At 43.3% G+C, this 25,292-nt stretch overlaps 1 protein-coding gene across 1 annotated transcript in view; it reads left to right on the top strand.

Moving 5' to 3' along the window:
- Positions 1 to 25,292, top strand: part of CDH4 (cadherin 4) — a 447,706-nt gene that overhangs the window by 336,923 nt on the left and 85,491 nt on the right. Inside the window, exons 5-6 of the mRNA XM_068416116.1 lie at positions 14,015 to 14,170; positions 21,712 to 21,856. Coding sequence (XP_068272217.1) covers positions 14,015 to 14,170; positions 21,712 to 21,856 — 301 coding nt within the window. The remainder of the gene's footprint in view (positions 1 to 14,014; positions 14,171 to 21,711; positions 21,857 to 25,292) is intronic.

The raw sequence follows: 25,292 nt of genomic DNA, 5'->3' as shown, positions 1-25,292 counted from the left end.
GAGCTCAGATCACATGGTGAAAGATGCTATTGGTCTGATCTGTTGTTCATTCACCGTCACCCTGAAGGTCGGAGCTGAAATGCTGGCGTTCCTTAGGTCGCCAAGGGCATCTTTTTCTCCTTGCATGCTACCTGAATGAATGCTCACAGCCTCCCATTACTGCTTACCCTGCACCGGTGCACCGATTTCTTCTCTTAACTCCTGTGTCTTTTAAACTCGATATAGAAGTGAAAGAGAGGAAAAACAGCAATGAAGCTCTGCATTGAAATTGAAGTTCACAGTCTGACACAGATGCACAGACTCTTCCAAATCAAAGAGAATTGATGAGCCTTGCACGGGCAGGTGCCCCAGCTCAATCACAACCTAAATAATCCTGAAATGAAGATCAGAGTCTGTCACTGCAGTTGCTGCCATATGTAGCCACTACCCAGGTCTGCCTCCCATGGTGAGGCAGGGAGTTGGGTGCATGAAAGCACCAGCCTGAGGAGCAGTGGGAGCCCTGACGTGGAGGGGCAGCCTGGCAGCAGCAGCAATGCTTCTCGGTGGGGAAGGCAAATTTTGGAGTTCTGGGGACTTGGGATCAAAGAGCCATGGAAATGGCAAGTGTGGCACGTCACAGTGCACCCCCTGCTAGGTGATTCAGGGCACAGGGTGGACAACCGCACATGCCACCTCTTAATTAGGGGAAAAATCCTGTCCCCCAGTAGTGGCCTGAAACCAACAGGGATGAGCTAAGGGGCTGTCATCCTCGGAATAGAGATGGGCAAGAGCACAAATGCCTGGGAACAGGGCCATGGAGGGAATGAATAAGATACCCTTCGAAAGCAACTCTTTCTTTGTTAGTCTTATTTAAAAAATACATAAAAATAAGCTGCAGCTATTATGCTCAACACAGCATTTTAAAAGTTCACATGCTTTTCAAGCATACCCTGCTAAGTACAAACTATGATTCATTTGGAATTTGCTAATTAATACTGGCATGGCATTGTCCCCTGCTGTTGCCCAACTTCTTGCTTGAGAGAACTTTTTCTTTTTAATGAAAAAAGAAAATATTGTATCTTGGAACAGTAAGGTGCCTCTTCAGATGTGAAGTATGCCAAGACAGAACAGGAAGGGGGTGAAATGTGGGGGATTTTCCCTTTGCTTTCACTCAGTTCCTTTATCATCTGTAGCACAACCCGACTCTTTAGTAAGGTGATGACCAGAAATAACATTGCAAGAAATGCTAGCTCTTCTCTCATCCCCATCTTTAAGTACTGGAAGCTGGGGAAGCGTAAATCATCATTTAAACTGTGGATGTTTCAGAAGGCGAAATGATTTCGCCTTTTTTCTCTCTGTAAACTAATGGATGTGGAATCTTTCAAAAAGTAAACCAACTCCTTAATAAAACTCTGCATATAGATATTTAGCAGCTAAGCACTAAATCCATGGAACAGGGGGAAAGTGCAGAAGTAGTGGATTAATATATGAAAGGTTGCTTTTTCCCCTTCAAAGCCTCCTTAAGTGCTGACTGATGGAATAAACCCTGAAAACTTTTTCTGTGCTAATTGTCATGTTCCTTGGCTTGCATCCCATTTGCTGTCCATCATCCTCTGCAGTTTAAGAAGTTTCACATAAGAGCTTTCTTCTTCTGTTTACAGGCATGCCATGTAGCGTATTCAAAACCAGGGATAGTTCAGAGGGTCAGGAAATCTTCCTCACGCTTCTTATTAAAAAGAAAAAAAAAAAAAAGCCCTGAAGATTTAGAGTTTGAAGAAACATCATTCCCCCACACACATCCAGCTTCTCAAAGGCACAAGAGCCAACTTTGAGCTTTCCTAGAAATAAACATGAAGTGATATCCCACTCTAATCACCACAAAAATACTGGGTCAGCTTGTCAGCCAGTGGAAATAGGTGTAAAGCCGCTGAGCTAAAAGAAGCCGTGCTGATTTACACTAGCTTGGAGAGCAAGGCATGGCTTGTAAAGCAGCCGCGTGATTTGGGTATGTGACAGACTGTTTTCTTTTAATCTCCTCTGATAAAAAAAAAAAAAAGATACTATATGAAATAATAATAATCTGTTCCTTTTTACTGTCACCTTTTTGAGTATGTATGGGATTGATAGAGGAAGATGACCTGTAATTCCATCCCAATTAAATGCCGAAAGGCAACAGTTCACAATTCTTGCACTGGTGGTTTATTTTCAACCCTCCCGGTTCCCACAGGACCTATTCCCTGTGTCATTATCAACTTTTTTAAATTGAAAGTATTATGAAGGCAATTTCCTGCCACCAGCGCCTTTCACATTGCTTTCTCAGAGCCCTGCAGCCTGAGAACAACCGCTACAACTTAATCGATCAGCGACAGGGAATCGGAGTGACCTGAATTACAAAAAAACAAAATACTCAAAAAAAATGTTCTATAAGAAATGGTTTTCCTTTACTCACTGCTGATGATTTTAAAGGTCGTTGGGGGCCAATGGGTTTCAGGTCCACTCCTGCTGTCACCAGTTGCCAACGAGGCTTTAAGAAGACACATGTGCCGGATGGGGTGGATCTGTAAGACCTGGAGGGCATATTTCTGACTTACAATTGAACTATAAAATCTGACACGACAGCGGATATAGTGAACAGACCAAAGAGCACGAGAAAACACAGAAATGTTGTAAGAGCTCAGATTCCGTTTGTGCTTCAAAAGAAGAAACTAGAGCAGGGTTTCCCAGCTCTGTTCCTGGAGGGCTGCTAGTGGGAGGGGGGACCAGGCTGGGCGCTGCGCGGTGAAGTTGTCTGCAATGCAACGCCGTGGCTTTCAGTTTGTGTTAAGTAAAAATCTCTTCCAGGGCTCGTATAGAGGCTATGAATGAACCGTGGCTGCACTATGGGAAGCCAGGGCCAGATCTTCTGCATATTCATAGTACGATGTGCAGCAGGCCCTAGAAATAACGTGACTTACGTTTCAGGTGCTTTGACAGGAACACAATTGCACTGACAATCTGGCCCCCGTTTGCCACTGTTGAATAGCTTGAAATGTGTCGTTGATGCTGTCAAATGCACAGAGGAAATAACATTTCCTTCCAATCAGTTTTACTTACTGTAGTAGCGTGTGTTAGTTGTAGCTGTACTTGACTGAGAGTAAAAGTGGCAGCAGAAGTGCGATTTGGGGTTGGTAGTACCCCTTTAAATAAAGCCCAACGTGCAGATTTCTGCATTTCCTACCTTGTTTGGCTGTTCCCAGAGGCTGCTGGTGGTCCTTATTCTCAGTATTGCCAGAGATATCTCTATTGCACAGCTTGGAAAACAAGCGGAAGGTCGGACGGGTTCTCTATGCTTGCAGTCTTTCTCTATTTTACTCCTCCGTCTGAGATTGATAGACCCAGCGGTGTGGAACAAACGTTGCTCCCGTAATTAACTGCTGCCTGTTAGATCTGCAGGTAACACACAGCTCTGGGGTTGTAGGGGGGGGTTGGTGGCAAACCAGAAGTGCACGTAACAGAGAAATAAGTGAGGTACAGCCACACGCCATTTCCTCGTGTGGGTTGCCTCGTTGAAAGTATTGATATGCGTATTGGGGGTCTCCAGTTAAGAAATGGAGTTAGACCCTGCCAGTTGCATTTACGATATTTTGCTAATCTCTTCCTTCAGATGCCACAAATAGTGTATTTCGTTGTTCTGCTTTATTGATCGAAGGAAAGATTCAATTTGACAGCAGTTTCAAAAAAGCCTTCAAGTTGTCCAAGATGTGGTAGAATTATTAACCACCCTAAGCTGACATATGGTAATTTAGCGTTTAATGTTTGCCCTGACACGCTGAGGCGTCATCATGCCAAGCTACCAGCTGATGCCCAAAAGTTGAGGAGTACATAAATAATAGCTGAAATAGTTGTCTGGAGCCATGTTTAGATTTAAACATCCAGCCTTTGATTTGTTGTGTGTTATAGTTAAACTTTCTTTGGCAGGGTGGCGGGGGCTGGAACCCCGCTGCACTACCCACTACAGTTGGAATAAATTAATAGGATTTTGCAGCTTTTCGCAGCTGTATTTGTACAACTTCATCTTGAAATAATTTTAATTTCTGTGCCTAGACTTATAATTTTTTCATGCGCGTTACACAGTTGGCTGTACATAATTATGTCTTACAGCCATAAGCACTGACAATCTGCTTACCTAAACTATTCTGCTCTAAACTTGTCATTTAACTGATGGTGAAGGAATTGCATGTAATTCACCGGATAGGAAATTAAGTTATCAATTAATAATACTGCAAAAAAATTAAACAAGAAATTCAGGATGTTTGTCAGGGCTTCTGCAATTAAAAAGGCAGTTGAGCACTAGAATCCCAGATCAGACTGGACTCCACCATCCTTCTTAACTGGTACGTCTGCAGGTACCTGTTCAGGAGTGTGGCTGCTCAGCCGCTTGTTCAGGCGTAACAGAACTACCTGTGTGAACGAGGTTGTCGTCATTGGGGTTTTTGGAGGGTGGGAGGCTTGTGGTTGTGTCCATGCTTGTGACTTTTGAGGGCTGTTACTGGCCTTGGGGGGTTAAATTAAAAAAAAAGAATGTGCCATAAATGGAAGTGAGATGTAAAGAGGCTCTAAAACATGTCAGAAATGACTGCATGATTTTTTTTTTAAATCTATGGCGCCGTGTCCTCAAGTAGGCCTGTCTGCCTCTTGTGTTAAAAGCAAGTGGACAGGAAGCACATCAATAAGTCATACGAGTAGGTCTAACGTGAATTCAAGTCAAAGCAAGCAGAGGTCTCAGATCTAACCCGCACAGAAGTACAGTTAATGAAAGAGAAAAACTTGCCAAAATTCAGCCCTGTGAATTCGTTCCAAACGAGCACAGTTCAGCTGGGTTTGACATTTCCTAGAAAGCAATCTCCCGTCCCTAATGCACAAAGCAGATTTGCAGAAACGATGGGTGTTTGAGTCCGAGGACACCCACGCCAGAGGGAAAGGTACCTTTGGAAAGTGGGGCCCGAGTACAGGAGCTGCAGCTGCTGAGGGGAGGCAGGAACAGCCCATAGCAAAGCCACTGAGCCGCAGGAAGATGAGATGGGGTGGCCGGGGCAGAGGAGAGCTGCCGGGGAGAGCGGGTGCGGGAGGCTCGATGCTTGCAGGTGGTGGGGGGTGCAGCTGGTGTGCATGTGGCGGTGTGGGCATGCAGCCAATCTTCGGCGTTTTTGCACGGGTAGCTGGAGCGCAGTGTGTGTAACTGCAAATGTGTGCGTGTGGGCACGGTGCTGGGCAGTGCGGTGTGGGCTGGGGGACGCGTGCCTGACGTCTGCCTGTTTGCTGTCACCTTGCTGGATTTTCCTGACCGCAGAGTTCTCGCTGTGTCTTGCTCAGCAGTTGCTTGAAGGGATATGCAGCTCTTGGATGTCCTACTTAGCTGCTGTTGCCTGTTGCAGAAGGAAGCATATGGATCCATCCATGGGCAGAATTTGGCCATCAGGGAAAAGTTACGGAGCATCCAGTATTTTGTCTGCATAACATATGAGCGTGAGTCCTAGGACCAAAGTCATCTCACCCTGACTTTGTTCAGTGGACAATGAATTATAGAATCACAGAATATCTCGAGTTGGAAGGGACCCATGAGGATCATCGAGTCTAAAGCCACACTGATGCCCGTTAGCATTGCTCCTGTAGCACATAGGGAGAACTTAATTTTCTGCCTCCTCACAGTTAGTACTGCCCTTTACTGTCTATTGAAATAACTTCTATAAACACTACACCATGTAATCTACCTCCAGAACAAACAAATGGATTTGCTTTTCCTATAATTAAACTTATTAGAGAGACTTTGACAACTGCAGAGCTTTAAATCCTGCTCTGCAAGCATCCCAAAGTAGTGTCTCAAACATGAGGCACAGCAGATTTTGTTCTCCAAAATATACACGCTAGAGGGTTTTATTGTTGTTTCCTGTTGTTAGCTATTTGAAGACAGGTCCAAAAGCTTAATTTTATGCTGAGACTTGCATTCGCCATCATGCCATGGCACCGCTTCTCCATGATCAGTAGTATCTGTAGGTGTCATGCAAAATGTGAACTCAATGCATGACTATATATGATTGGGATAGCCAGAGGTCGTTACAAAAGCAAAGGTCATACTAAGACCGGTTATATCCCTTGAGTATGGGAAAAACTCCCTTCACGACAACAGAAGTGTGTTTGTTCTCCAGTGAATACTCTTTCTCTGTGTCTGAGCTCGCCGTCCTACCGAGAGGAATGCTGCTTGTGTTAGATTGCTGCGTGCCGTTGCACAAAGATCGTTCTTCCCCTGTTCTTCTGCTGTGCAGCTTAATTTTTAAACACCATGGACCAGATTTTCAGCTGAAATAAATTAGCATGCCTCTGAAGTCAGTGAGTCTACACTGATTTATACTAGCTGAGGGCTTCGATCATTAGTTACAGCAATCAGGTTACTCCTGCGTAGGTCAGTATTTGCTACCCTTGGTTATCTGCTGCACTGAGCACTCGGGTTTCCTGCTCAGTGTTACCCGGAGAGGTGCTGGATTCTCTTTGCCAGGCTGGCTTTGTGGCAGACGCAGCGTAAAGCTTCAGGAGAGACACACTTCAAAAAGAAATGAAGACAAAGCCCCGCTACTGTGATTTATTTTTCTTGACTTAGCCTTCATTTAGGCATAACCATAGCAGACAGCAGCAGGGTCAGCTGCAAGAAGGCGCTGCAGGATGGTGCCCTACGTAAGGATAACAGTGTGTAGCCTTTCATAAGTAGATTATGAAGGATGATCTTCTCTTGTCTGTCACGACTCTGCCAGCACAGGAATAAGAACAGTGTGTTTCGGACTCTCAGAGGTATTTTCTTTGACCTTTTGTCATGGAGCATCCTCTACAGCAGAGGAGGGCTTGTGCATCTGGTTCAAATCCCAGTTAGTTAATATGGGCCACTTGCATCTTGCACAGTGTGAACCAGCAGTAGTTTTTCAAGGCCAAAATTCACCCAATAGCAACACGTGCAACTCCACTGGGATGCCTTCAGTCACTACACTGAAGAATCTGCTCTCTTGTAAGAGAGGTAAGAGAAAGAGCAGTAAGAACAAGTTCTGTTGCTTCTGCTGTCAACGTTCGGGCAGTGGTGAGACATTGGTCACGTGATGCTATTCTGCTGATCCATAACAATCTTCTCTTCCCATCAGAGCCGCTGTCCTCCCTCTCACTCATCTTGCTACAGTCTGAAGCATTTCCACAGTGGAGTACTTAAAAATTGACCCAGCTGCAAAAGGCCTGATGAAAAGTACATGTTGCTTTAGAAATTACTCTGCCGTATCAATTACCATTAGGTGTGGAAGATCCATTAGTGTTGGCCAGTTCATGATACAGGCACATTAGCTTCTTGACCTTCATAATAGTGAGTAATGAAAATTGCTTAATTATTTAATCATAAAGAGCACGCAACAAATTGCAATTTACTGAGTTTTCACTGGTAAAGACAGAGACGTGGCAGGGCTGGCATCATCTTACCTGCTGTCAATCTCAAGTCAGCACTCGGAAACTTTGGCCCAGCTGGAGAGTTACGCAGAGAGCAGACTGGCCCCACGAATCCTGCAGACCTCAGTCTTCTTGTGTCCAGACAGATCATGATAAAACATAAATTCTTTGCTGGTTCAGCAGGTAGGAAAGCAAAGTTAAAATGCAGCAGATCTTGAGCCTGGTTGCACTGCTGCACACCGGGTATTCTGAGCTTGTAGTGTCTCATCTGATCATGCACAAAATTCAGTTTCCTAGGCATAGGGATTGTTATTTTGCTTTTGTCCCAAGCAGAATAATGGTAGTTTTGAATTGGACTGTGAGTCTGACAAGTTCATTTTCATCCCGTACTTATGCACGGGTCACACACAGTTATTGGACAGAAACACTTAGAATTTCTTCTTTCCCACTGCATTATGCTCTCCCTGTTGAGCCTGATTTATATTCTCCTGTTTTCCATCTGCTTGATGTTACATCTTTGTCCAGATAGAGGAGAAAAACCCTGGTAAACAAATCAAAAAAACCTGGAAGGGAGAGAGGGAGTGAAGACTATCAAAGCTACCGATGGGCATGAGGAAGGCTCTGGAGAAATGTATCCACGTGGATATAATTGGCCTGAAGGGGGCTGCTGCGCTGGAGAACAGCCCTTGGACAGCGGGAGCCGCTTGAAAGCCAAAGGACCTGTGAAACGCTGGAAGCTTTCGACAGCTGAACATTTGGTGAAACGCCTCAGCCAAGCGCTCGCAGGGTCAGTGCAGAGGAAGCAAACTCCTCCTGGTAAGAAGCAGGCGAGCTGGCCGGGGAACGGGTTCCTCTGCAGAGCATGAGCCGGGCATGCGTGACAGGTTCTTCTCTTTTGGGTTCAAACATTTACAGTTTCATTTCTTTCTCTAACGCAGGCTGCATCATCAGTTACATGAATAACTTAAATGGCAGCTTTAATCTCTCTGACACAATAGTTTTACTATTTTATCATCAAAATAAATACATTATAAATCACTTTGCACAGATTGCACTTGGAGCAGAGGAAGATTTAACCTGACAGGAGAGACATTGGGACAGTTTGGCTTTGGGTTTGTATTTTAAAGAAGAGGAAGAAACTTAAGTTCTTGCGTAGTAGTAATGAGAGTAGCTAAATGCTGTTTGTAACTGCAGGAAGAATGGCATTCATCGCAGTGAATCACAACCATTTAGTAGGCATCTAGTGTAAGCTTAGTCCTTGGTTCTCTCTACAATATGTGGGAAGAGAAAACCACTTCTTCCAGGAAATTTGATGTGTACTTAAGCGTTCAAGACGGGGGGATGGATTTCAGTCTGGAAAGGCTTGCTTGTCTTCTGTTTATCTGGCTATCTTAGACCAGATACAAAGCTTTTAGAAAGTTGCGTATGAGATTAAACCAGTCCCAGCTGAGGGAAGAAAGAAATCTATGATTACAAATATGCGTTTCCATCCTTTCTTTCTTTGCCAATAGAGATCTTTTCCTACTTAACCTTGTTTGCAAATGCTGCTGCTGTGGGAAACTTAATTGCTAGTCGTTTTGTCCAGTATTAGATAAAGACTTGCAGGCTGCTACTAAGCCCAGTGTTTGCAGTTAGTGGAAACATTCCTTTTATTCAAACATGATAGCTGCCCTTGCCATGTCAAAGCATCCTCTTTGCAAGGCACAGACTAGATGGTTTTCTCTGAAGACAGCTGAAGTATTTTAGAGATCTTTTGTTTTCTTTTTGTCTTTCTTTCTGGGAAATAGCTTGGGATCATTGGCAAGTGTGATAAAAGGGGACAGAAGTTAATAAATATTACCTTAACCTGCTTAGGTCTCCAAATCTGTCTTAATTTTTCTCTGTCCGTTTGACTTTTGCATCTATTTGTTGAAACCATATGTGATTCTTTAAGCAGCACGCAGTAATTTGTTTGGAAATACGGGGCTGGAGATGTGTCTCTTTACTGGCTTCTAAAACAACTGTGAAATAAGAGTTAAGAACTTTTATACAAATGAGTCTTAAACATATTGCAGATTCAGTTAAAAATAAATAAGTCAGTCCTTAGCAAGGATTTCAATAAGCAGTAAGAGTAGCTGAATTAAAATATTTCCACTAAAATTAATGAGCCAATCCTGGAATGCTCAGACTGACTCTTAAGTGTGCTCATTTAAAGACTTTGAATATGTTTGCCTGTCTGAATTTCTATGGAGCATTTTGAATGCATGACAGATTATAGTCTTCAATTATTTTAATTTGGTTTTCTTAATGGGCAAAATAGCTAAGAGCTTAATAATAAAAGACACTTACTGCTTATCATTTACATTATTTTATGTGTTCATTAATAATTATAATGGGGTTTATAAAACAAAAAAATCAAGTCTAAGTCTCCCCAGGTCATGTTAGTGCAAATGTTGTGTGGTATTCTATGGGAGAATTGGGAAACCACGTATTTTTTGAAGGGCATTCTTAACTCCATATGTTATAGAGCAAGCTGGAGAACTTCAAAATAAATTTATTTTCTAGCTTGCTCTGTAGATAGAAAATGCAACAGAGTATAAATGGCCTGCTTTGCTTTCTCTAGTTACATTTCCGGGCACTTACATGTACCATCACACGGTGATGGGCAGAACCCAGACCATGTACAGCTCAGTGAAATCCTCTCAATATAGTTTTTTAGGTACAGGAATACAGTTGTTACAGTCCTGTCCTCTTCTGTGCCCAGCTCTGCTGCAGGTTCCCTCTGTGGCTCTGGTGGCCAGTCCTGCAGTTCCCAGATGGTCCATTTGTATCTGTCAACATAGGTGAGCATAGTCGGCATCCCAGGGTTTCTGCTTGGAAAATTTCGCCTGTGTTCATGAGATAGGATAGGATCAGGGGATCACATCTTCCACCGTAAATTGCCTTTCTGTCTGGGGCACTTTTCCTCACCTGTGTACCAATCCTGTTTAAGCTCCATCCCAGAGGATTTTTTAGAGAGTAAAAGCTGCTTTACAAGCAAATTCCTCTTATGACAGTCATCAGCCATCATCATTCATCTTGCTCAGGTCATCATATGCAGTGTTGTACTGTGCCTGGTGCTGGAGAAGCTCTAAGCTCCAAGGGTTCTCCAGGTAAAAAAAATGTATAAATGCAGCTAAGGAAAACTATCCTTCTGCCATCCGTTCTGTAACCCAGAACCCTGCATAACTCTCGACTGCATTATAAAAGGAAAGATAAATGAAAAAAAAATTCATGTGTATATTCTCCAGTCAGAAGATTATCGTACAGATGTTACCATCTTCTCACTTCCCAGGCATAAATGGATGAAAAAGCAACTCTCTCCTGAGCCAATAAATTCCCCTAGCCAGTAATTTTTTCTCCTGATCTAGTGAGCTTCTTGGGAATAGAGATTTTATTAGCAGTATTATTATTATTATTATTATGGTAAACTGCTCCAGGAACGGTTTCAACAAAAGAAGTAAACCTTACATTGTATTCAGATAATGTTCTTAACTTCTCAACAAGATTTACTAAATTGCACCCTGGGAATTATGCAAATGAAACCTTTGGTCAAATGGTACAGGATTACTGTAAAAAAATTTCTTTTTTTTTAATATCTCATTAAGAGTGCTAAAATTACATGTTCCAATATAAAAAGCATGTGCCTTTGTGTGATGAATATCTCCCTGGTAGTAATACGTACTGTGCTTCATTGTCAATGGTCTTTGCAACTCTCTGTACAAGTGCTACTTCTTACGTGATTTTTCTGAACACTTCACATCCTTGTATTCTTACTGGAAATGGAATTAAGTGCAGGTAACAGGCAAACCATTGTAGTATGATGGCAATTAACAACAAATAATGAGTCATTGCTGAATATTTGCGATGTATTTCCCCCCTATCTTTGTTTTGCTCAATGCAGTATAATTATCTCATAGAATTTTCTTAGTGTAATTGGGTAAGTCGTGTGGGTCTTCTGATATATTTCATCTCCTAGATCTGCAGTGTTTTACATACAGACAGCTTAGACCCTATTAATGCTAATGAAAGTGCTGCAAGGACATCCTATAGCATACACTTTATTAAACTGTACATAGCTTTCTTAGAGAGCTTCTGTTTATCTGCATTTCCTAAAAATAAAATATAATGCCTTTAGCACTGAATATTTAAATCCAGCCTCCTTTTCCCTGGTTCTGTCTCTCTCTATGCATTCCTAATGCTTCTATCACAATGGGATCTGGGTACTATATGCAACAGGAAATAGAGCAGAAAAATGCCCACGAAGAACTAACAGACTTTCCCCTTCTGTGATTCAGGTTAAAATTGTTTCCATTTTAGTTTGTTGGAGGGAGACTGGTTTGGTGTTTGGTGCCTGTGCTTAAGTTACAGCCATGGTTGGGCTGGGCTGGAGCTGGGGCCACCTTCCCAACTCCCGTGCTTCAGTGAGCAAAAAGGCAGGAACAGTGCAGATACCTTGGGTGGGGTTTTTTTCCTTCAACCTTTGTTAAGGGCAAAGGGCTGGTTTTATCCTGACACGTTACAGGTGCTTTGGAGCTGTGCAGACACATGTTGATAGAGACAGACACATAACTGTGTGTCCCAAATTACCATTTTTTTTCCCTTTCGTCTTAGTTTGAGATGGGAACCCCACACTGACTCAAAGCTGGAGGTCCAGCAGTGGCTTCCTATGTTTTCACTTAACCTTGAGCATAGCTACAAACATGTAGGTAGCGGGTTAGAGCTTGAACTCCCTGACTTGAGCTATACATTTGCACAGCCGTTCACATCAATTCAATTTTCAGCTCTGTGCGCTGGGCAGGGTGAAAGCTGACTTTCTAAAAATGGGGACTGCGGACTTCAGTTACTGAACTGGTGAGTCGGTTGCTGTCATTAAGGCCACAGTTGTGCAAGCAAAGCTTGATTTTAATATACTCTTTTTCACCTATGGATTTGCTAATGAAAATTGGATTCATACCTGTCTACTCAGATCCCTGTTACAAATACCCACTGGGCCCACAAAAACCTGTATAAACTGCTGTGTGCAGCGTGAGGGCACTTTCACAATGTCCCCAGTACCTCTTTTAAGCGATTATACCAGTGCAAGTCCAATCAGTTTTCCTTGGTACTAATAGCCTAAACAAGCAGTGAATCCTGTAGAGAAAAGACGGATGAAACTGTCTCTGTTCCCTGACCTCCAGCTCCAGAAGTGTAGGTGCAGCACGAATCAATCCTGGCAGTGTCTAGTAATAACTGACATTATTAGCCGTTAACAGGAGCAGCCTGTTTGGTGGGGGCAGTACAAAGAAAACAGTGTACAAACTCGGTAATGATCTGGACAAAGGCATCAAAGGAGATTCTCGGAGCCAGGGAATCTGACACTATTCTGCACCGACATGTTCAACATTTTGTCAGCCTCCCATGTCAGGAGAGGAAGAAATAGCGTAGGTCATGTGTGGGAGGAGTGCAAGAGCAGCCCACAGACCTGTCCCAATTCCTCTGCCTGACAAGTGAAGCCTCCTCTTCCCTTGGGAAACCACCTTCGCTCCCCAAATTGGGGCTGTTTGGGGGGACACGGGGGCCTCCTGCATCCCACTGAGCCCACAGAGGCTCCTCCGAGCGTGCAGCTGCCGTAGCAAAGATGCTAAAGTGCACTCAGCTATGAGATTTCTATTATCTTCCCAACTACTTTGTTGTATTCATAGACCTGTTAGAGAAAAATTTATGCACGTCGCTTTTACACTGCCAAGACAGTTTGTGATGGTGCGGGGGGCGGTAATTTATTTGTACCTTGCACTTTCTTTCAGGATAGTCATGCTGTTGCAAGAACTTCTTTCAGCATTTGCTCAGAAAATTAAATTTGGGTTTAAAGAGATAGTCAGGGTTGCTAGGACAACATATTAACCTCCCTTTTTTATTTTCTCGGCTCTGTATCCAAGGTTCATGTAATTCAACGTGCTGCATTCGGTTTGTGGTGGTGTTCTCGAGGTATGGGAGGGAAGGGGTTTCAAAAGCAATCTGCCAAACACACTTTTCCTCAGCAAACAGTCAGATGAAATGGTAGCATCCCACCAGGCATTCCCAGCCTTGCCTTGTCAAGCCAGCAGGGTTGGCCAAAGAGGGAGCAAACAGCCCTGTTCTTTGAATTTCATGGGAGTATTTGTGTGCACAATCACAGGGACTGAGGACATGATGTGGGAGCTTGCAGACAGCATTTTCAGAAGTGATTAATGGCTGGGAGACTCCGGGTATGGCTGGGCAATTTGGACACTTTAAAAAGCCTAGGGTTTCAATAACATGTAAACAGCATTTTTTTGTGCGTATAGGTTCTTCCACATCTAAGTCGGAATTTCAATGATTCCTAGAGAATCATCATGAATAAAAGAGGAGAAAAATAGCTGAAAATACGTGGAATACACTTTTCCTGGCTTTTCCCCAAACCTTTGGCATACAGCTCCCTTGTCAACACTGACAGCCGTGTTACATTTATGCAGCTTTCAGGCTCAAATCTTTAAAGTTGCTTAAACATCCATTTGGCTTTTGTCCAAAACTTACCAATTGCTGTCTTTGTTATTTCATCCAGATTCGTTCCGATAAGGACAAAGAGATCCATATCAGATACAGCATCACTGGAGTGGGAGCCGACCAGCCGCCGATGGAAGTCTTCAGCATTGACCCTGTGTCTGGCAGGATGTATGTGACTCGCCCGATGGACAGAGAAGAAAGAGCTTCCTACCATGTAAGCATAAAACATCTTGAGTTTTATCTGGGTTCACGAGCTCAAAGCAAAACTGTACCAGAATCACTGGGATCAAGAAGGGACGTGCAGCTTTGAGAAGACCGGGGGTTTTGTTCAAAGTCAGAGCCCAGTTCATAGTTTGGACTGGCCCCGCGTCAGCAGAGACCTGAGGAGCTGACGGCACAGGGGTGCTCGGGCTTAACTAACGGTGCGAGTCTCAGTCTCACTCCACCAGAGCAATTGTGTGTGTGTATGGAGACGCTGTCTTTGTTTCTGCTGTCCTTTAGTGTCACCTGCCCTTGCTAAATCAGCCAAACCAATGCAGAGTGGCATTAAACTGATGTCCTTTTCGGCCACAAAGTCAGAGTTATTTGTTTAAAGTGGTGCAACTTCACGCTGCTTATTAAATCCATGCAAATTTATGTGTGGACTGAACCCCCCAAAACCATGAGAAGCCAATCGCTACATTAACATGTCTTGGGAAATTACTAATTTAAGAATAATTACTGCAGCTAAACATGCAATGATTGGTGTAGTCATTTTTCATTTTAAATCACTAGGAGATGTTCAGGCAGGATGATGGGGGTGTGTCAGATAGATTTTTAAATATGCAGATAGACTAATATTAAATATGAGGAAATTAATTAAGATTAATTACACTCAGAAGTGGTGTCTCACACTATCCTAGTTCATAAAATGCTCTAGCTGCAGAATACTTGGAGTGTAATTGGCCATTATGTTTGGTTATAAATCCTAGCCCCTATGTCGCACAACGTAATTGCACAGCAGATGCAGTCCCACAAATTGCTAAAAATATGTGTTACACCTTGCACGACAGCCCTGCAAAATTTCAAACACTTTCTGCGAACGTGCTTTCATTCTCTCCTGGAGTGGTTGTGAAAGATTGTTTTATGGATTGCTTTGTATTAGCATTAGCCACATCTATCGGCTTTGTAATAGCTGTTCCCGGGGATGCTGTAATGTCAGCGAAATGGTATGGGTCACTTCCACTGACACCATATTCCTAACTGTGCCGTCGGAGATGCACATTTTGTCAGCTTTATCAGGTATCCAGTTAACCATGTTTGACACAGCTTCTGGACTGGGGTGGAAGGATAAAGAAAATAGATTACCTCTTTAGTTGGGTGGAAAAAAGAGATTTCCCCTGGGTAAAAGAAGATCTGAAGGAAAATTATTTTATCCTCTGTGAGCAAGAACAATTATTTTGTTTATTGTGCCTAGGAAAATATGAAGAGAGGTTGTTTGGAAAAGGAATGTTTGAGATACGGTGTGTGTCATCTCAGCGCTGTTGATATTGTTTCAGCAGTGCCAGGTTATTACAACAGTGTAGTCAGTAGCACAATGCACAAGTTAACACTTTTGATGGAGCCGCTGTGATGTCTGGTGTCAGACACTCTCAGTCAAAAACCTAAGGTGAAAAGGATTTTGTCCTCCATAATAATAAATCATGTGCCCCCTAATAACAAACTTATCCTGCTAGTTACAGTGAATTCTTGCCTTGGCAAAGGTGGCTGGTGCCTCGTACGCACCTCAGGATTGCCAGCCTTTTCTGTTCCTTACGGAAACCTTGAACGAGTGACATCCACATGTAAATAAGCGCATTCACACTCTGAAGGTTACAGAAAGATGTAGTTTATAGGCAGTGAATAACTGATAAGTATGTTATGAGACCTTATAGACAGGAATAGTGAGTGATAGAAAATCTTTGTTAGCAAAAGAGTAGAAGGTGATGGAGAACATTTTAAGTCATGGCTGTAAACAAGCTTTAGATCCTTCAGCCTCAATAGCAATGGATTGACAATTTATAGAACCATCAATTGTTCATTTAAATCCCCTTTACAAAGCATTTTTAAGTACACCGTGTACAAAGCAATGACCCCGGTATAAGTGCAGAATCTTACAGTAGGAATGGACCATCCTAGAAACTGGACAAAATTAGGCCAGCTTCCAGAAAGAAAATACAGTCCAAAGTCTCAGCTGTTGCAAGTTTCAGAGAAGTCAATGAATTCATGCCACTTCATATAGCTGAGTCTGTAATTGAAAGGAAAGACAGACTTGGAGCCAGGCTTACCCCGAGTATTGGAAAAGCAGTGACTGAGGTGTAGGCTTGGATCTGAACTGCAGATCTTGGCCATCTTTAAATTGGTTTGACATCTGCTGTGGAGTTTTCTTTAGCTCGAATTAGTAGCTTAACTCTTCATCTGGGGTAAAGGATGTCAGTGGAGCTGCAAGGCACCATCCCTGGTCCCTTTTATCCAGTAGGACATGGGCTTTGTGTCCGATACGGGCTTGCTGCTCAGGCTGAAGATGGGTGTGTTTATACAGCTTCAGGTTTTCTGCAGTCCTAAACAAAAGGAGGTCTTTTCAGCATCTCTATCACTATCGAGTGTTGTCCTCTCTGTTTTCATTCCCAGGTAATCTAAAATCTAATTATAAAAAAAAAAATTTGCAAGTGTTTGTGAGGCTACATATGAAGAGTTCTGTTTCATTAACTCCCACATTTTCAACACATATTTTCTTATGCATAATTATCTGTATTGCTTCAGGACTACCATTTTTAAAATACTAGTGTTTTAACTCTCCCCGCATTTTGCAACCCATTTGTCTGATGAAACCTTCCTTTTTCCCTAAGGTAAAACAGATTTTTTTTCTAATTAGATCAGGAGTTCTGTAGCAAAACTTCCCCATACATTTTCAAGATGGTTCTTGAACTTTTAGGGAGGATCATTCAGAGTTTGATGTATGTGGAGACGTCTGTGCCTCTGGGACTCAGTGTGTGCCCAGGTGCAGGGCGTGCTGGCGTTCCTGCAGTACCTTCCCAGCACAACTGGCAGTGGTAGTGATCACAAGTTCAGCTTTTTTTTGGCCTCATCTGTTTTCTCATCTGCACCACGAACCAGAGTACAAACTCTCCAGGGACCTTGCAGACATCCCAGACACATAGTCAGCAGCAAATACGAGCAGAGAAAAGTGAGGAGGGCTTTGGAGCCACTTAACCAACCCCACATTGTGGTGCAGAACTGCACGTGCTGCGCTCAGTGATGCTCTGGGAGCTGCTCCAGCATCTCTAGTGCCCATGTCTGGGGACACAGCCATGGGGGATGCTCCCAGCACGAGCACGAGCTCTTTCCCCCCATCTCGCTGCTGTCTCACTGTGGCAGGCGTGTGTTGTTGCATCTCCCCTTGTAGTCAGCCCTTAATGTTTATTGCATGCCAAATAAGTTTCATCAGGTAGTAATATTTAATATGCATGAGTTCTCTTGGCCTTATTTAGCTGCGTTCCCAAAGTCCCGTTTGTACTGCTGACAGAATTAGTGACTCTGAATGTCTTTTCTGATCCAAACACCGGTTTCATGTTAAGCTGCATTTAGGCCTGGCAAGTACAAGGGATAGTAAATTGGCAGGTTAGTTTTCCAAGACGTTTTTCGAGCTCTGTTTTCAAAAGGCGTCAACATAAATGTGTCAGTAAGTAGTCATTGCTTATGATACTCAAGTAATGTGCATTATGGGGAAAACTTTGAAGCAAGTCCTAATCCAGTCCCAGACACACGTTATGCCTTCAGCATCAGACTGATGAAATACTGTCTCAGAAATGGCTGGAGCAGAACAGGTGGGTTATACTCTGAGCTGTTTGAAGTGCAAGGAGACAGAAAAGTTTACTGGAAATTAAGGGATACAAGAGCTAATTCCAGTATTCTGAACCGAGTTCTAGTGAGTAATGCGAGCCATTTGTGTCACAATACTCTAATTTGAACTTTTAATCACAATTAAGAGCGCACAAATTAGGCATGACATTCTATGCTTATTGCTTAAAAGCTCTGTCACTGATTGATAATGTATATTTGTATTAGTGGTATTAGTGCATAAGTAATATTCATATTTAACACAATTCACTGTGTTGACTTTGACTAACTACCTTCAGATACCACCAGCCTCCAGTGTAATCAATAATCATGATACTGAATCATTTGTATGCCAACAGCTACATTTACACTGGAAACTGTCAGTAGAAGAACCTCAGAGACCTGTGATAGCTGCTGCTGAATGTGATAGCAATGATTGTCATACTCTTAAACAATATTTGTTAAAGAATATCGAGCCAGCTCCTTGGCTGGTGTACAGCAGAGCGATACGCCAGCTAGAGATTAGCTGGCTACCTGTATTAATTTTTCAGAATCCTCTGCAAGGTATTTCATTTGATATTATTTATTCCTTCTCTACTCCTGTCACATTCTCCCTCTTGGGGACAATGTAAATATTTCAAACCAACTTTATCAATGTTTCTTAACTGTGTCTCCAGCTAGCCACCAGCTTCCATCTGAATACTCGTGCATGACCTGTGTCTGGCATGCAGCCCATGGCCCAGGTTGTGCTCACTGGCCTTTTCAGCGGTGTTTTTTCCAGCTCTAAATGACGTGCACGTCTTATGGAGCACAGCCATCACCTTTTGTGCCTTGCCCAGTGCCGCAAAGCACTCGCGTGCATCTACTTTTCATCTCATCCATCATTCTACCACCAAAACACCCACTTGGTCACAGGTGGGAGCAGACAGCAGCCTGAGCCGCCGAGCACCACGTTAGACTCAAACTGTGCCTCGCACAACTGAGCCCTGTCTCGGCATCTGAAGAACAACTCCAGAACAAAGCGTGTTGTCCGGCTTGAGGATGCCTCGTTAATACAAAGAGTAGGGCAGGACGATAAGGGAGGAAGTGAATTAAGGAAGGGAAATGTAGTATCTGATCTGCCTTGGAGATACAACTAGTTTCCCAGTGGACACAGCCCCACTGGAGTCCCTCCTGCCTTTGCTCCCTCCTCTGGGAATGGTCTCTAACAAGGAAGAGCTCCCACTGAGCTGGGTTTGGATTCAGCCCTCTGGCTCAAGCCTCCCTTCTCCCTCTGCTGTGGTTGGCACTAACCATGGAGGAGCAACTTGTTATGGAAGGATACGGAGGTGTTAGCACATGAGAACTGTTGGAAGAATATGAATAGAGAAAAGTCATGCAAGCAAGCACAAGAGGAAAAAAGAAGAAAATTTCACTGAAGTCAGGCAAAAGAGGAGCAGGAGAGAGTAGAGGAGTGTACAGAAAGGGCAGCATAACAACTGCGTGGGAGAGCAGAGGAAGAGCAGCTACGGACACCCAGATACCAGCACAATCCAGGACATGGAGGCGCAGGGTCTGCTGTGCTGGGCTTGAGGAGCGGGTACCGTCCTGGCTTCCAAAAGCCGTTAGTCAGGGCACCAGTGCCTGCGTCCCCAGGCACCGTCCTCCCTCCCGTAACTCAGCTTGGGTGCTGGTGCTGGGCTCAGGGCAGAGGCGATGCAGGTTTAAGGAGGTTCCTGCAGTCTTGCTTATTGAATCTTTTTTTTCATTAGTGCAGGCAGTAACGCGTTTGTGGGTACATGAGCTTAGTGAGTGCAACAAGCAGATAGACACACATTGCTGAGAAATCCCTGACTCCCGGAGATTTCAAACAAAAGCTATCAAATGTAATTAAAAATTTGCAGGGGGAGAGTCAGATCTGAGAGGGAAGATACCAGCTTTGCTCTCTGCTTTATCTCTGAATGGAACCGTTTCCACTGCTGGAAAAGCAGCAAGAGAGAACCCAGTGCTGCCTCAGTTTGAAGATAATAACTTTAATTTTAGCTCCGAATTACTTTTTTTTTCAAAGGCAGTCTGACCTCTGGCTGGTAAAGTTATTGAATTGCTACGTCTGACGTGATGAAGGATAGCTCAACAGGTGGGAGTCAAAGCAGTTTGTATGCAGGCAAGAAATGCAGACATTAAGAGCGTTACACATTATGAAATACAAATGGTATGTCCTGTATTGCAACCAAAGCTGGACTTCTTCAGTCTTTAAAGAAAAAATGCTGCTTAACTTCCTTTAAAAAAAAAATGTTTTTCTCCCAGCTCATTTCACGTGGCAGTTTGTTCTCTTTGCTTGATTAAATGTTAATCCAGCCCATGCTAATAGCGTGCAGTTTCTTTTGTTAAGCTCTGGACTTCTGAACGCTGTACATGAAGGAGAAAGTTGCATCAATCACAGCATAGCGAGAGCAAAAGACGGAAACCAGCGCTAATGCAATTAGCACATTTATTTGTCATGCATCAGAGGAGCTAGAGACCTCCTTGGCACAGGAGCTCCAACTCCCAGCAGCGTCCTGATGGCCCAGGGAGCTGCTGGGAGGGACCAGAGGCTTCTCGATCCCTCTGAAGGCACGAGCTGGTGTGTGTCGGCACTCTCGTGGGGCAGTGGGTAGGTCCCCTGTTCCTCAGCCCCGCTCTTCCAGCCAGTCCTTGCACCAAGCCAACGTCCTCTGAAGCCTTCATTCTCCATCCCGCCAGCCTCGCGGGGTGTCACACAGCCGTCCTGAGCGCCGTCCCCGGTTTTCGTGGCAGTGTGGACGTTCAGCAGTGCTCACCGGTGCTGAAATGAAGAGGGTTGACAAACGAAACCTGCAGTGCTCGCGCCCAGGCGATGCCTCCCCGCTGCCCAGCGTGGTCGGGGCCGCACAGCCCCTTCCTCGTGTCTTTTTCTGAAGCCGACGGCGGCGGCTCCACTCAGCGCACACCATTTAGAGTCGCCATCTGTTCCCTTTAATGAGAAAGCTATCAATTTTTTTCACCTGATTACTGATTGTTCCAGACTATTGTTGATTGCTTTGTTTTATTAATTACTCATTTTGACATGCCGTATCTGTCCCTTTTGTTCAGAAAACAGATGCTTTTGTTTTCGAGCGTTATTACTGATGGTTATTGCTAATAAGATAAAGTCGCAGCTCCAGTTTAACTGAGGACTTAACACTGTGGCTCTGGTTATTGTAATGCTTCATCACTCGGTATTTTAGTTAAGCCTGAGAAAAATATTTCATTCTTAGTGCCGCAGGGACTCCCATCATTTGAAGGAAAGGGATTTTTTTTTTTTATGTCTTTTGGTGCATAGAGCAATGGGGTCGGTAGCTGTTGCTGTTCCTAGAGACCGTGATTAAACAGAGAATAACAACACTAATGCCATTCTGAAATCTCTTCGCTTATTAATCCCTGTCTTTTCCAACCCAAGCCATTCTATGATTTTATGATTAATCCTTGTTATTGTGGGTATGAAAGGCTGCAGGTTCCCATAAGAAACATCTCAAGTCAAACTCATTTCCTCACTGTGTTTGGAACTAAACAAAATTTGTTTTTCAGATTGTCAGACAAGGTTCACCACATCTTAAAAATTAAAATATAGTGATCTCTTAGCAGTGAAGGAGATAGTGTCACTACACCAGAGTTAAAGTGTTTCCACTTACAATTGCTATTTTAAAATATTGTTTCAATATTATGTTAAACCTTGAAAAACTGTCTGTGTGTACAGTCTAGATGGAAACCACGTTGCTGCTTTCTGCTGGAATTAGATACCCACTCAGTTCAATTTTGAGAAAGTATTTATGAGGTGAAGTCAATTCTTACAAAACATGGTCTCTCATTCTGCAACAAATCCAGTTGCTGATATTATGCTTTCATTGTTCTTATTCCCAGCTCCGGGCTCATGCGGTGGATATGAATGGAAACAAGGTGGAGAATCCTATTGACCTTTACATCTATGTGATTGATATGAATGACAACAGACCGGAGTTCATAAACCAAGTCTATAATGGCTCTGTTGATGAAGGCTCTAAACCAGGTACAGTTGAAAAAAAGTCTTAAAGTTATCACTAGCTTTCAAACATTAATCTAACACGGTGGCTTTGCCTCCTGTTGAAATAGAGGGGATGTAGGAGAGGTTCGCTGTTGCTGGCTCTTTGTTGAATGACTGATGAATGAATGACTGATGGAGGTGAGAACAATCGAGTTGGTGTCTCTTTCTCTGGATTCTCTTGGGTTAGAGGGAACCTGGATCCTGGTGGTCCCTTCCTAGACGTGGAATTTGGAAAAGCAACAGTTTTGTAGAGTAATTCTCTGTATTGCCCTTCTCATACGCTCATTACACGTGTACAGGGCTGTTATTCTAATTACAGAGTACTGAAAGCAAAGCCGGCAGTGGCCTTTCACTGACCCCGTGCCTGAAATGCTGAATATCCACCTCTGTGATATTTAATCCAGTCACTTGCAAACTCAGTATGTGGCACCCAGTCAGACTCCAATAAAATCTGTGTCCCAAGGTGTGAAGAAAATACTTTCTTATTTGAGGCCTGATGCAAACCTGTTGAAGTCAGAATATTCCCACTAAAATTGCTGGCTCATCCTCCATCCCCATGGACTTTTCTTACAGAGGGTGAAATGGGGGAAAACCCAAAGTAGAATTTCAGAAAATTTATGAGTGAAAAATTCATGAGGGTGTAAGCTGTACGCGGAATACAAGTGATGATTTTTATGTGAATTTGCTTATATGCTTGGAAAAATACAGTTGTAAGGGTCTTTAGTGTTTTCTTTTCAACTAGGTTGATGATTTGTTATTTAAGCGTGGTGTGACCGTGCAGTTTCCAATATGGTAACAGAGTTGTTTTAGCTTATTGCTGAACATAACTGATAGGAGTGTATTAATTCTTTAAGCAGAAATTATATTGTAAAATCTGTTGCCAGTACTTTTGGAAGTCTCCTGAAATGTGAGTGATATTTTCCAACACAAATTTTATCCTCGGTTGTTTGCCATCTGAGGGGTTAAATACCGCATGACTTTGTTTTGTGTCAGCAAACATTTATCATGGCTTCTTCGCTGCCTGAGGTGTCACAGGAAAGTCTCCGGTGGCCGTTATTTTTAACAAGGTGATTCGCAGTCGTGATTGATTGTCTTTCAGCATTGTGAGGAATGGGCTGCAGTGGTGACATGTAGTGGGGACAGGATGTGACATTATTTTTGAGGAAACAATAGGTACAGCTCTCGTCCTGACATGCTTTGGGTGGTGACGTGCTGGCTTCGAAGTGCTGATCCTGGTCCTGCTCGGCAGAGGGGACGCGAGAAGTCCCTGAGCTGATGGCTCTAATGACATCTTCCTGGAGGATTTTCCAGCTTTCATTTGAAGTCCACTTTGGGGCATGTCAGGGTTTGAAGATTGATATAAAACATTTCCATAGGAAATCAAATTTCTTACATCTTATTCTAGGACAGATCGATATTCGAAGTGTTCCCAAATGTTTAACTAGCTCTGCTCGTTTGTGTGAAAGAAGCAGTAAATTGCATCCTCCTCTTGTCTGAAATCCAGATAAGCCTTTGAGCTATTAAATCAGAATAGGACAACTTTGCCTACAAAATACTTGTGTCTCTACTTGTACCAGTGATTTTTGATATTCTGTATCCCAGGCTGGAGTGCTTGCCTTTAAGGCAGGTAGGTAGAAAGCAATCTGGTTTTATTCAAAAGCAATTACATCTGTCTTTGATGTATTGGGGTTTTTTTCCTTCTTTCCTGTTTAATCGGTGTTCTTTTAAAGGTTTATATTAGTATTGAATTTCTGTTCTTTGCTTTTGTAGAACCTCCTGGGAATTTGGGTAGCTGAGGCCCTCGTTCCATGTACTTGGCAATAAACACAAAGTTCTGTCTTTGAGAAAGTGATAGAGAGGTCGTAGAGTTACCGTGGATGTCTGCATGCTCCTCGTTTGCCTCAAAGTCATGTTATCCCTGTTTTGTGCAGAGACAAGTCTAGACAATGTATTTACCTAAGTGTAGATCTTGCAGAGATTTGGAAACTTTTTAATAGTTCAAGATGCTTCAGACTAAGGAGGTACCACACCAGCCTTTCCCAGAGAAAAAATATGTGGACAGAATTCATGATCATTTGTGGCAATGGTCAATGAATGAATGACATTGTGTCTTCTTAGAGGTAATAGCAAAATGTGTTCAGTATTGATTCAACAGTAAGTTATGTAAGTATATGCATCTGTAAATATGTGTATGCATATGTGTGTATATCCATGTATAAGGTACAGATTTGCTTCAAGCAAACTAAAAAACCTTATTATATGTTACAGGAGTTCAGCATTCGCTTTCCACTGTTCATTGCTGTTGAACTATGCCTGAGGACTGAAAATGCTTCCCTGGATATCCTGTACAATTGCTATTTCTCACATCTTCCATATGCCCATTTATAATGGATGTGATTAAAAATGCAGTATTACTCGGTTACCACAATATCTGCAATGTTCTTAATAATTTTGCACACCTCTTGTGAGAAAAGTAGCTAGAGTGTTAGAGTGTCCCAAATAAATGCTGACTCTGAGGGCAGTTAGTGTGAGCAGCCAATGATTGTCTGAAGTCAGTGGGAATTTTGCCCAGATTTTAAAAAAAAAAAAGAAAAAAGGGACATATGGAGCTCAAGCTCTACCCATGGAAATTTTGCAGAGCAAGGCCATCAAAAACATGCTGTTGAGCACAGAGTGAGCAGGGCACAGTGACCTTGAGCTGTGGGGAAAGCCCCTGTAAGGCTTTAGCAGGATCAATAGAGCGGATCCCATTCAAAGTGAACAGGACAGGCTCTGCGGTGCTGTCACGGCACACCCCGGGGTACGGGGCAAAGCGAAGGCAGCCGGTGGATGCTGCACCACGGATGCAGCGTGGTCCCCGCTCAGCAGCCGGGATGCGGCGAGCTGGAAGAGCGCGCCGTGCCTCGTCCCTGGCCCTGTAGGACAGCTGCAAAATGTGCCTGGCCATGGCAGGGGATGGAGGGTGGCCAAGATGTGACCTACTGACTCTGCAGTGAATAAGCCAAAAGGAGGTAGAGTGAAGCGAGAGAATGGGAATGCAGGAAGGATGTGTACTCCAACCTGCAGCACGGTGTGATACTGCTGGTCACTTAGCCTCCTACAGAAGAAGCAAGTTTGCTTTGGTCTAAAATACGAATATCCTTCCAAGGGAATTGTCCAAGAGCTGGAATAATTGGCAGCAATGTGAGGAGACTCATTAGAGAGAGTCTGATGGGGTTTAAGTGAAGGGGCTTCCCAGACTGCGGAGCGCTCAGACTGCCTGAGTTTCCAAGGAGTGTGCTCTCTGCGGCAAGGTGCAAGTCACCTTGAAGCAACCCTTGACAGGAATAGAAAAGAAATCATCAAGTATTATTAATTATAAAAGGTTGTTGCTGGTTAAGATTCTAATAACTTAATTGAAATAGTGTCTCACACTGCAGCA

This window comes from Nyctibius grandis, chromosome 19 (assembly GCF_013368605.1).
Source record: "Nyctibius grandis isolate bNycGra1 chromosome 19, bNycGra1.pri, whole genome shotgun sequence".
In the NCBI taxonomy this organism is placed as follows: domain Eukaryota; kingdom Metazoa; phylum Chordata; class Aves; order Nyctibiiformes; family Nyctibiidae; genus Nyctibius; species Nyctibius grandis.
This window is presented reverse-complemented; position numbering and strand designations above follow the sequence as displayed.